This window comes from Cicer arietinum, chromosome 8 (genome assembly GCF_000331145.2).
Source record: "Cicer arietinum cultivar CDC Frontier isolate Library 1 chromosome 8, Cicar.CDCFrontier_v2.0, whole genome shotgun sequence".
Lineage (NCBI taxonomy): Eukaryota > Viridiplantae > Streptophyta > Magnoliopsida > Fabales > Fabaceae > Cicer > Cicer arietinum.
The window spans coordinates 4919590-4932521 of NC_021167.2; the positions used below are offsets into that span (position 1 = coordinate 4919590).

Here is a 12932-nt window from a genome sequence, read left to right on the forward strand (position 1 = left end):
AACCCCATGGTGAAAAAAAAAATTTTTTTTTTTAAAAAGGTTTAAAACCCCAAAAAAAAAAAAAAAAAAAATACAGCCGCAGCTGCTACGGCCTGAAAACTCAAACAAGTTGGAGTGAAAACCTAAAGCTCACCGGATAACATAGCCGGCATCATCTCCGGCCGCTAGAAACAGTAAGAAATTCGTCCATGTTTTTCTCTATTATATTTGTACATATTTTCGTATGCGATTCTCTGATGCGCTTAATTTGTTATTCATTATTTAACATTCGATTCTCTCATTATTGATCACGCTGCCTTTTTTTTTTCTTTTGTTCTATTTATTCATTCTCTTAATTTAGGTATGAACTGATTGTATGTATTCTTGTTGCAAATGATGAACAGGTTCATCCACATGACACCATTGTTAGGGCGTGTTAATAAGTTTGTATTTTCCTCCCAAATTGAAGGGTTTCTTTCCCTTATTAATTCCAAACAATATCTTCAACCATGGTTTATTACTGTGCGCAATTTTAGCTTCAATGATGATCGCGGTGGCGCGCGAGAATACCCAAGTTTTAATGACAATGGTAGTAATAGGAGTGACAAAGCATTCGATATTCAACAATCTTCGTCGGAATCAGGTCCAAGTAGGTCTTTTAGAGGTCAGAAGCAAATTAATCAAACTCCTTTGAATTCCCAAGAATATAGTAGAGGTGGTCGTTCTGTTCGTCCGAGATTTGATGACAGACGTGGCAGTAAATCGTCGCAGATTGATCTTGGATTTCAGGGCAGAAATGTTGCTGAAGTTAGTAGAGATGCGGGTCAATTAGGAGATAGTTTCCTTGATAAATTTAAGCTTGGTTTTGATGATAAAGTAGGGAATCACTCGGAGGTTGAATCAAACGGCCAAACTGAAGGATCAAGGGCGTCCGATACTGATCAACCAGCGCAAGAGCCCATGCCTCAAGATGCCGATGAAATCTTCAAGAAGATGAAGGAAACAGGTCTTATCCCTAATGCAGTGGCTATGCTTGATGGTCTATGTAAAGATGGTAATGTCCAAGAAGCTTTGAAGCTTTTTGGTTTGATGCGTGAAAAGGGAACGATTCCAGAGATTGTCATTTACACAGCTGTAGTGGAGGGCTATACAAAGGCTCACAAGGCTGATGATGCCATAAGAATTTTCAGAAAAATGCAGAGTAATGGCATTTCACCAAATGCTTACAGTTTTACTGTACTTATACAAGGACTCTACAAATGTAGCAGATTACAGGATGCTCTTGAATTTTGCGTGGAGATGTTAGAAGCAGGTTATTCTCTAAATGTGACAACTTTTGTAGGTGTGGTTGATGGTTTCTGCAAGGAAGATGGAGTTGAAGAAGCTAAAGGTGTTATCAAGACATTAACAGAGAAGGGTTTTGCTTATGATGAGAAAGCTGTTCGGGAGTTTTTGGACAAGAAAGCACCATTTTCACCCTCCATTTGGGAGGCCGTCTTCGGGAAGAAAGTTTCGCAGAGACCATTTTAAATATATTTTCAGACTATGTAAGCTTTCTTCTTGATTCTTGTACTCTTATGCAAAACTATTTTCTGTCCTTGTGTAATTTTGATTACTATAGGTGCACCGGTTAAATTCTTAAAAAGGTTGACTAGTTTGTTGTTAACTTGTTCATACAATCCCCAAATTCGTTTTCAAATGTACTACTCCCAATTCATAGAATGTCTTCTAATAGATATTAAAATTATTAATCTCAGTTAGCTTAAGTGATTTGTGTCTGTAGTTGCGCATTCGGATACCTTGGTTTACCAAAAAAGAATAGAATTACTCATAACATTTGGGTTGGTTGGAGTTCAATGAGTTTCATATTTTACATTGAGTTAGTAAAAGTGCAGACCAAAATGAACTTATTACCAAAGCTAACCTAATCTTTTTCACATTGGGTTGGTTTCGGTTGGTCGGGTCTACTCATGACGGTGGATACCCCTAGTAAACAGTTTGCTAAGTCGGTTGGTTTTATGATAAAGTTAGTTATGACAGCTGTCTTAGCAGTTAGATGTTGGTGTATAAATCCAATTGAGCACACTATTTAGAGTATAATGCAAATCACCAATTTGGTCTCCAAATTGTACTATATTTTTCTCTCATCTCTTCTATAATTTTCTCTCTTTCAAATTCACAAATGCACTTGCCAGAATTTATGCTTCTGAGGTTATGGACTCAAACAATTTTAAAGCACAAATATATTTGATACTCTCTTACTCAACAAAGAAACGCTCCCTTACATTTCCAAGATGAGTCTTTTGATGGAACTAGTTACAAGGAATGGTCTCAAATGCTACTTATTTTTTAAAGGAACTAATTACATTCTGTTCATAGGCCTTCTTGTTATTCCTAAAGCTTACAAGCCAAAACTGAAGCAACTAAGGCATTAGAGAATTATAAGAAATACAATAGAATAGATAGATTTTTTTGTCCCCGTCTTTTTATCAATATACTTTTTGTAGCTAAGAAATATGGTTGGCTTCTAAGGTGAGGGCTCAACTAATTCCCTCACCAGTTTAGCATCTATTTTGACCATAAGATATGATATGTGGTATAAAATAATATGAATGGTTGAGATTTTGAAGTTTTTTTTTTACTTACCCCTTACTTCTTGTTGAGCTAAAACTTGTGTTTGGCTCCTATACCGTTTTCTCTATGCTTTTCTCGAATTTTAAAGAATAATGTATTGTTTTTGAAATTGTCATATGGGTGCTTGTCTCTAGAGATGAATGTGCAATAGTAACCCTAAAATGAGACAGATCTGTGGCAAAAAATTTGTAGCAACAATGTGGATAAGGTGGATGAAAGAGGTAGTGTGCAAGTCTCCAAGCCTTGAAACGGTGAAAACATTTGTTGTCATTTTAATGGTTTGGAGATTATTGATCTTTGTTTTGGTAATGACAATGATTTTTTTTTAACCTTTTGTTTGTTACTCTCTGTGCTGGTTTTCCTATTTTTCATGCTTTTGTTTACAAATAATGATACAGAACAACATTTTTCACCAGTTTCTGGCTAGAGATCATTGGAACCGTTTGGGTATTTGACTCAAGGGGCCAGCGAATAGTGGAAAGGCTGGTATTGGTCGGTGAAGCAAGCTCATGTCCATAAACTCGTTTCAATCAGATGATAAAAGTTACAGGGTTAACAAATATGTGTAATTTTTTGTCCACTGCTCTGTCTTGATTCTTTTTGTGGCAAATAAGAATGATCCATTTGGTAATTCTATAATAGCGAGGTGGGTTATCACTTTAGGTTCAAATATATCGTTACATATCTGATATTGGAAGCTATAATACATTCTGCATTTGACTCTTGTTAAATGTAGGTAGCAAATATCAGAGGGCAGTGGTTCTTAGCCTTATATGCATGTCATGCTAGTACTTTTTTTCCTGATTCATGGTTACTCAACTCCATTGGAGCTTTATAATATTTTAGAAGAAACAACTTGAATCAGTTATTTGTTTTAGCATGTAATCGGAATTAAAGTTTTGAAAACTCCATTAGTATGCCAGAGGAGTCATGGTCAAGGTACATAGACGTGTTAGATTTCAAAAATACTTGATCAACTTTGAAACTCCATTTTATATTCTTCAAGCTGTTGATACTGTTTATGGTTTTGATTATTTTGTTGCTTTTTCGCTGGTGTGAGAATTTTAGTTGCATGTTACAATTAAGTCTATTGTCAAAATCTTATAATGTTCTCTCTGATGCATTCTCATTGTCTTTTCATGTGTTTATTGTATATATTGCGTCTGAAAATTGCAAAAATATTAATAATTATAGACACACCTGAAAACCAACCGATCAACCAAAATCTCAAGCAACTTTGATTGAAGATGAAAAAATAATTGTTGTTGGTTGTAGTCATGGAAAGCCTACTTAGTGTGTTAGGACTTTTGTTGGAGGATGTTGCAACAAGGGATAAACAAAGAAGATAAATTATCATTACACTTCATTCTAAAGCGTGTATGTGTATGGACACGCAAACCTATTTGTCCAATCAATCTATGATTATTAGATGTAAATAAGACAAATAATAAATTTCCTTTTGAGATATTTTAGAATCAAAGGAATTGCAGATGACGTTGTTACTCTCTTTTTCCAACAGTTAAATTTAAGAAACAAATTTTGTGCTTTAGCTCAACTTGGAAAATTTTGATCAATATAACAACTCTTTTTCCAACAGTTAATTTTAAGAAATAAATTTCGTGCTTAGGTCAACTTGGATAATTTTGATCAATATAGTTTTCAAAGTACGACTTTTGTCTTAGGCTTGCATCTTCTAATATGAAAGATTAAATAATTTGTTTATTGATAACTTGAAGGAAACCTAAAAGGGGAAAAGTAAGAAGCCATGCAAATTGTTTTGGCATCTAACAAAACTGAATTAGAAAAATACTAATGTGTTTACAAATCCAAAAAAAAAAATTTAGACACAAATACCCAAAAAAATATATTTAAACACAAATACCAAATAAAAATTTATTATTTGAAAAACATATTATTTAATTATTATTTTTCTACCTCTATTTTTGTGTTTAAATAGTGTGTTCGAATCTTTTGACCACACAAGAATTTCTAAAGTGAATTAATTGCCATTCCAATGCAAATTGAAGGAAGTCATGCAATGAAGTCACACACAAGTTGCCATATTTACTTTTCATTTTCAATAAATGATGGCCAAATTTGTGCTCCCAGACCAAAGAAGAAAATGACAAATGAGTAGACATTTTTAGCAAGTTGTTGCTTTAAAATCTTAAATGTCTATTATTAATTGAGAGGATGGGACAGAAGAAATAACAATTTTATTAATATGAAGTTAAATTTTTAAAGCTGATTTTTTTTCATTATTACTCTTTTCGGTCATAAATATGAGGGGAAAAAAATGAATTAACAAAAGTTGATTTACTTATTTATTTTTTAAGTAAAAAAAAAAACAAAGTTGCTAATATTAGTAAATTATTAAAGTATATCACTCTCATCGTGCCGTTAATTGTTGTGATGAAGGGTTAGCTAATATGAGATGCGACAGGGTGATCTTTGGACCATTTATGAGAACTTTTGCTCAACTTTGCAAGTTGTTTCTTGCTGATGCTAATGGAATTTCTATTAGGGTTGTCATATAGGTGGACCCAACTTTCTTTGTTTGATGGCTATGATATATTAATTTTAATATATTTTAATAACATAAAAAATAGTTATAGATTAACATAATATATTTTTTGATAGGAGATTTTCAATTTTAGTTGACAATTATTTGAAAACACTATGTCAAAAAATTATTTGATAACAAATTATCAGAACACAAATAGAATAGTTAACGCTTTGGCGTGAACCGTCGCAAGTTTAGTTAGTTCATATATTTCTAGTGATATTCTTAAATGTATTTATGATATTATTCTCAAGGAAATGATCTAGATTTATTGAAGGGAAAGATGGTCCTGATTCTGAAATAGGTACCTTCAAAGTGTTTAGACGAAGACTTGCACTCGAAGGAACTGAACTAATGCTCAATTTAAAATCATCATGATTGTAGCTATAAGATGGTTACGAGATTTGAAAGGAGATATGATGGTTAAAAATCGAAAGAAGGATAAGAAGTTTCAAAAAGGAAAAACTTAACAAATGAAAGCTTCGTGAAAAGAGCGCAATAAGACAAACGTAATTAGAAAATAACACAAATGATTGAAGTAAATTGGATGTATCTATTTATAAGAGAAGACCTATTAATATAGACACTAGTAAGACAGAAAAATCATCAAATAATTATTTGAATTTACTGTTGAGTAAATTGCTTGTTGCCTAAGTTATTGTTGGATTAGTTGTTAGCCATGAGAGAAGTAACATAATCACTATTTTTTGTCTTTACTGCATAATAATTACACGACATCGTCGTAATTAACTGATTTGTGTGATATTATCTCAGGTGCATGAATAAATTAATGTGACACATGATATTTGTTTAGGCTTAAAAGCATTGTAAGTTGTTAGCCGAAAATAGTAAACAAATAAATTAAGGGTAAGATAAAGTGTAAGCAATTGAGGTAACTGTAGATGAAAAAGAGCTAATCGATGACAACATTTTTGAATCCTTCTCATTCACACCAAGTCAAATACGATTTAGAATGGCGTTGGCTAATAATTTGACATTCTAAACCTTATCTCTTAACCAATTTGAGCTAATTAGAATGAGAAACAAAAAAATAAGCAGAATAAAAAGACTATTTTTCTGACAATGAAGAGAGAGACAAAAATGCACGTGGATAATAGAAGAGGACACAAAATGTAAGAATGCTAGACGAGAACAAAGACAAATATTACGATCTCAAACACAACCATGCATTTGTAGCTAAATATAATAGTTAGGACACATTCCCTAGTTGATCATGATCATACTTGATAGGATTTAGGCTTTAACATCAGTCTACAAATACTCATTGTAGTTATTATTTTGAACACATATCAATCAAAATCTAATTTTTACTCACAATTTATCTTTACTTTATTCTCATTTATATTTTACTTAAGTTTGTAGTTCTCAAATTTCACGCCGCATGACTTAAACACATTTTAGAGCAGTTAAGATATTCACAATCGATGACACATTCCTTCTTTGACCTAATCATTTGAAGAAAAGAGAATAATTGTTGAAAGCTTTTAGGTGTCCAAACTACTTTATGTCATTATTCTTGACTCATTGTGATAATACCATGACTCATGTCATAATCCAACAATAAAAAACACACTATTATACAACTATATAAGCAACCTTTTATTGGCTAATTGAACAAGTATTAGAGACTATCTATGACATATATTATGATTTTAAATTATGAGTAACTCATCTTTACAATACAAAACTAACTTATAAAGTTTGATGTATCTATCTTTATAAGCTCTTTTAAAGTCCTACCTATTTTCAATTTAAGACTTAATTAGATTTTTCAAACAATATATCCATCAAAGAAGGAAAATGAACAACCTATGAGATCATCACTTTTTATAGGCGATGCAATTTAATTTCAAGAACACGAGGATATCTGATGTCGTTGTGCAAACTAATTTAGCTCAATTGTTGAGCTAAGGGACACAGAAGAAGTTATGATGAGGATACATGAAGTAAAGCCAAGGAAGGAAACATAGATGATATTAAGGTCTTGGAACTCCAATGACATTCAAGGTGAATAACATGCGCTCATATTTCATATTTTACATAGTCTTGTTCATTCTTGCTCTTAGTCGCCTCTCTCAAATCTTAACTATATATTCTCTTATTCTTCCATTGGTAGGCATGGCAACGAGACTAGTTGGTGGCAAATTTTGCCTCCCTCACCCCACACCCGCCTCCGTTTTTTAGCAAATGTGAAATTTAGAAACTCATCTCTACTCGCAACGGGGTTCGGCTTTCCCCACCCACACCTTTTCACACACACAGATATATATATATCATAGTTAATATAATAAAATAATTATTATTAGACAATAATATGATTACAAAATATTTTCTATAGAAATTAGTTTATAATTTTTAATATTTTTAAAAAATATAGTATATTGAATATGTACATGTATATAAAATTTAAAAATTACAATAATATTACTAATAGGGCGGGTGAGGGGTGGATATTAACAACCTCAAACCCGTCCTCGTGCCTCGAATTTTAATTTCGAGAAAAATCCGCACCCGCATCCGTACTCAATCAAAGTGGGTTTTTGTTGTCCAAATCAAGTCGGATTCAGGTGGGTACCCGTGAGTGAGGATTATGTTGTCATCCCTATCCATTGAGTGGGTGGTTTAAACCATTGTTTGGTCTAAAATCACATCTCGAAATCATTTTTCTTTTATTTTATTTAAATAAATAGCTTCCACACAAATTTAATTTTTATTTTGTATTTTTTGTTATAATTTTGTCGTATGAGTATGACATTTTTATCTTCTCGTCTTGTGCTGCACTTTTCCCATTTTTTTGTGGTGTTCGTTTTGATTCAGATTGACAAAGTAGCTTCGAACGATAACAAATTTTAATCAATAACTTTATCGTCGTCAACGTTACATATCTGAAAGTATAAGTATTTCAGACTCTTAAATTTTTTCATATTTGTAGACATGCTCCTGTGTTGTCCTCTGTTGTCGGTTTATGCTGTTGACTTTGATGTTGTGAGTATGTTTGCAGATTTATCCTTTATGTTTTTAGCAGATTTAAATTTGTATTACATCGATGTATTCTAGAATTTAAATTAATAAATATTGTTTCTTTTAATCACATTTTTTTACCTCATTTTTGATTCAAATCTGTAAGTTTACGACCTAAAAAAAAATTCTAAAATTATTCATAACAAAGAGATTCATAAATTATAAGAAGGAATTACCAAGTCCGAGAAAAACTAACTAGTTACTAATTTATTAATATATTTGTCTATAAAAAAAAACTAATTTGATGTTTGTTTTTTTGATGGAAAACAAGTTTTGATGCTACTCTTCAATTTTGTAATCTTCAAATTCGACAGAAAAGAAAAAAAGTTAACAACATAAGAGTACAATACAAATTAAAAGACAAATATTTCTTTTTTGTTTTGACAGAAAAAAGATAAATATTTTAGTTTCGTTTGGAGGGTAGGATAAGAAAAATATATAATATGGGAACATATATATTGTGGTCAAGATTTAATATTTTTGTCTTTTCATTATGAAACTCCTCATTTTGATATGTTTTCTATATGTCGTAGTTTAATTATTAGTTTTTATTAAATGAATGGTAGATAGAGTTTGGTAAATAATTTGACAATAGAGGAAGGAACCGGTCATCAATGCATATACTAATTAAATTAAATTACCTTTACAAAACGTAAAAAGGCCCTTTTTAATGAGTTTTTAAAAGCATCGTGGGTGTTAGAGGCTTAATGTTGAAATGAAAATTAAAGCAAATATATTATAAAATTTATTTGAAATGATAGGTGTCGAAACGTAATATGTGTATATACGAGTGAAGCAGCATTTGGCCACCTCAACACAATTTAATAAATTGATGAATACTACCTGTTGAAATAGACTTTTTAATTTTTTTACAAATTAAGGTATTCATTTCTCTATAAATAAATGAAAATCACTTGAATTTTTTTTCAATAAAAACAAAATTGGATTAAAAAATGTATTTGGGAAAAGAAACAAGTGGAAATGGTCTCAACAAGTACGCTTGTGCTTGTGTGATGGCAGCTACTATTATCTCTGCCATATTTGGTTATAGTGAGTTTACTTTCTATTTGTATACTGCCTCATATAACTATGTTGTATTTGTAATCTTAATCCATAATTTTCTTACATGTATGTGGAATTTTGAATTTCAACCATAATTATAGAAAAATTAATTTGAAGTATTATTTTTTATCACTAACTTCTACGTGTCACTTATATTAGTGATAATAATGAAATAATAAGATAGAATTAATACATCTATGTATGTAAAAAGAGTTTACAGTGTAATATATAATTATTATAAACTTTATAAATATTAATGACAAAATTTTAATACATGACACAAGTAATATATAATTATTATAAACTCTATAAATATTAATGACAAAACTTGAATACATAAACAAACGTAGAAACGTAGATACTTCGTTGTTTAATTGTTTGATCAGAGTTTCATTTTGTGACAAATACATATAAGAAAGAATATATGTTCGAAGAGAATAGTCTTTTAAGTGAATCTTAATTGTCTCGGCGAATTAATTTTTACAATTATATGTGAGGTATACATAGTTTAACAAAAATAAATTAATAATATATATATTGTATATACATGCATTAACATTCTTGCTTGTCCATTTTTCTTGACACAAATAACATAAATATGGTTTAATCACACTTTTGGTTATGTAGTTTGAGCTTTGATTTTGGTCTCTTTAATTTTTTTAACAATTTTAATCTCTTTATTTTAAAAATTAATGACATATAATTCCTCCGTCGATTGTCTTTCACATAAATGCTTTAAAATTTTATCTCTATCAAAATATATATTTGGGACTTTGGATATAAAATAAAATCAAATGTTCAAAATAAATTTTTTTTAATAGGATTTGAAGAATTTTGTAGAATGTGTGATTAGAATTTCAAGAGAAGAAAATTTGGGATTTTTTATTCTAGTAATATTTGATCTTTTAGTTGATTAATTTGAAATAAATAAACTTTAGAATACTTTTATTAATTCAAAATTTGATTTTTGAATAGAAATTTGAAAAGGGATGGAGGAACATAATTTGAAAAAAATAGAAATTTGAGGGACTAAAGTCACTTAAAAAATTAAAAGGACCAAAATCCATATAATTTAAATTAGTAGGACGAAATTGTAATTAAGTATGATTAATTGTAGATAAAATAGTTTAACTGAAAATTAAGAATAAAAGAAGAAAAAAAACGTTTTTCTTGTTCTCTAATTTTTCTTTAACCTTCCTTTTCTCTTTGAAGAGAGATATATGCGTGCACAAATATTTAAAAAAAGTAGTTTTTTGATTGAATGAGGAAAACAAAATTGTAAATAAAGTCTAAAACTAGAAGGAAAAAACAAAAATCAAAATTTCACATTCCTTTATTCATGGTATAAAATATAGTACAGATGTATAGAAACTTCAATCAAAAGAATATATAAACGTAAAGTTATAAATAAAATAGTTTGATGAAGAATAAAATTGACATAAAAATGAACTACACCAAAGGTTAACCTCCCTTTATATATTCGTATAAAAATGAAGTAGGGGTTATTGTATAAAAAATAATTAATATTTTTTATAGAAAATAATAAATATATCTAGTAATAATTTATATTCAACGTTTTTTCTTAATAATATTTATTAGGGTATATCATAGTTAAGTCACAGTTTAACTGATAAAATATTAATATTGTTATACATAATTTGAATGTCATAACTGTTTCTGTGATATTTTTGCACTTTAATTTTTACTTAAAAAAAAATAGTAAACTTGTGAATTTAGCGTAAATTAGGTAGGCAAAATAAACTAATAATAATATAAAAAAATTTCAGTTACTGGAGTGATGGCAGGAGCACTGTTATTCATAAAAGAAGAACTTGAAATAAGTGACATGCAAGTTCAACTTGTAGCAGGAATCTTAAATGTGTGTGCATTACCAGCATGCATGGTTGCTGGAAGAACATCTGATTACATAGGACGACGCTACACAATAATTCTATCCGCAGTAATATTCTTTATAGGCTCAATTTTAATGGGCTATGGTCCATCTTTTCCAATTTTGATGGTTGGAAGATGCACTGCAGGATTTGGTGTTGGTTTTGCACTTATCATAGCACCTATTTATAGTGCTGAAATTTCATCACCTTCTTATAGAGGTTTTCTAACTTCTCTACCAGATGTTTCACTCAATGTAGGTTTTTTACTTGGTTATGTCTCAAATTATTTCCTAGGAAAATTGTCTCTAAGACTTGGATGGAGAATTATGCTTGCAATTCCTTCAATTCCTTCATTTGGGTTAGTGATTTTAATGTTGAAATTAGTTGAGTCTCCAAGATGGTTGGTTATGCAAGGTAGATTAGGTGATGCTAGGAAAGTTCTTATGTTAATTTCTAATTCAAAAGAAGAAGCAGAACAAAGATTGAAGGAAATAAAAGTTGCTGTTGGAATTGATGAAAAGTGTGACCAAAACATAGTTCATGTTCCACAAAAAACTCGTAGTGGTGGTGGAGCTTTACAAGAAATGTTTTGTAAACCTTCAAAACCTGTTAAAAAGATACTAATTGCAGCTATTGGTGTTCATGTTTTTCAACAAATTTGTGGAATTGAAGGAATTTTGTTATATAGTCCAAGAATTTTTGAAAAAATAGGAATTTCTGAAAAAAGTACATTACTTTTAGCAACGGTTGGTATAGGAATAAGCCAATCTTTATTCACATTTTTATCATCATTTTTATTGGACAAAATTGGGAGAAGAATTTTATTGTTGGTTAGTTCAGGAGGTGTGGTTGTGAGTTGGTTAGGATTAAGTGTTTGTTCAGCTATATTGGAAAATTCTCAAGATGAAGAACCATTATGGGCCATAACTTTGGTTATTATTGCTATATACATTTTGGTTGCTTTTGTTGCTATTGGAATTGGGCCTGTGACATGGGTTTATAGCTCTGAAATATTTCCACTAAGGTTAAGAGCCCAAGGTCTTGGTATTTGTGTGGCTGTAAATAGGGTTACAAATGTGGCTGTGGTTTCTAGTTTCATTTCAATTTTTAAAACCATTACATTGGGTGGGACTTTCTTTAGTCTTGTGGGTATTAATGTTTTGGCTTGGTGGTTTTATTACTCTTTCTTGCCTGAAACTAAAGGAAGATCATTAGAAGATATGGAGACAATATTTGGGGAAGATTCCAAGGAAGAGGTACAAATGAAGATTCAATGCAACCATGCATAGTTTGGGATAAGGAGTGTTGTTTTTCTTCTTTTTAAGTTAAAGTTTTTGGTGAGGGAATGTCGCTCCGGTTTAAGGTGTAAAAAACCTTTTGAGGAAGCGTGTACTTACAAACAAAATAAATTTACTTTACTTTCAAAGATTAGTGACAACTTAAATGCTTAACATGTCTCTGTATAAATTAAATCAACAAATTAACTTGTTAGAGTTATTGGAGCAATTAAATAGCTCTTTGTAACGAGTTTTTTTTTAATACAATTAGTACAGATGTAACAAGTGGTTTCATTTGAAGTATTGTTGAAATCATTTGAAGTGTTTTCTGCATTTTTTTTGTACATGTATCCAATGAATTATAGTAACATCATTTTAATTGTATGACAAGTCACATGTGTTCTCAATATAATAATAATAATAATAATAATAATAATAATAATAATAATAATAATAATAATAATAATAATAATAATAATAATA

The 12932-nt window shown here is 30.2% G+C and overlaps 2 protein-coding genes across 5 annotated transcripts; both read left to right on the plus strand.

The window, feature by feature from the left end:
* Positions 1 to 39: 39 nt before the first annotated feature.
* LOC101493915 (uncharacterized) lies at positions 40 to 3675 on the plus strand. 4 transcript variants are annotated; one of them, XR_190270.4, is made up of 4 exons: positions 40 to 173; positions 384 to 1526; positions 2748 to 2918; positions 3012 to 3675. XR_190270.4 is itself a non-coding variant. In XM_012718950.3 (3 exons), exon 2 carries the CDS (start codon positions 394 to 396, stop codon positions 1507 to 1509), a length of 1116 nt encoding a protein of 371 aa, XP_012574404.1. In that variant the 5' UTR covers positions 40 to 173; positions 384 to 393; the 3' UTR covers positions 1510 to 1526; positions 3012 to 3675. The 4 variants fall into 4 exon arrangements, 3 of the variants coding, with proteins under 3 accessions (XP_012574404.1, XP_004512019.1, XP_073220617.1); XM_012718950.3 differs by lacking the exon at positions 2748 to 2918; XM_004511962.4 differs by lacking the exon at positions 2748 to 2918 and having other exon boundaries at positions 3030 to 3675.
* A 5489-nt stretch (positions 3676 to 9164) lies between these two features.
* Positions 9165 to 12782, plus strand: LOC101506589 (probable polyol transporter 3). The gene is made up of 2 exons (XM_004512166.4): positions 9165 to 9268; positions 11068 to 12782. Exons 1-2 carry the CDS (start codon positions 9172 to 9174, stop codon positions 12459 to 12461), a joined length of 1491 nt encoding a protein of 496 aa, XP_004512223.1. The 5' UTR covers positions 9165 to 9171; the 3' UTR covers positions 12462 to 12782.
* Positions 12783 to 12932: the final 150 nt, after the last annotated feature.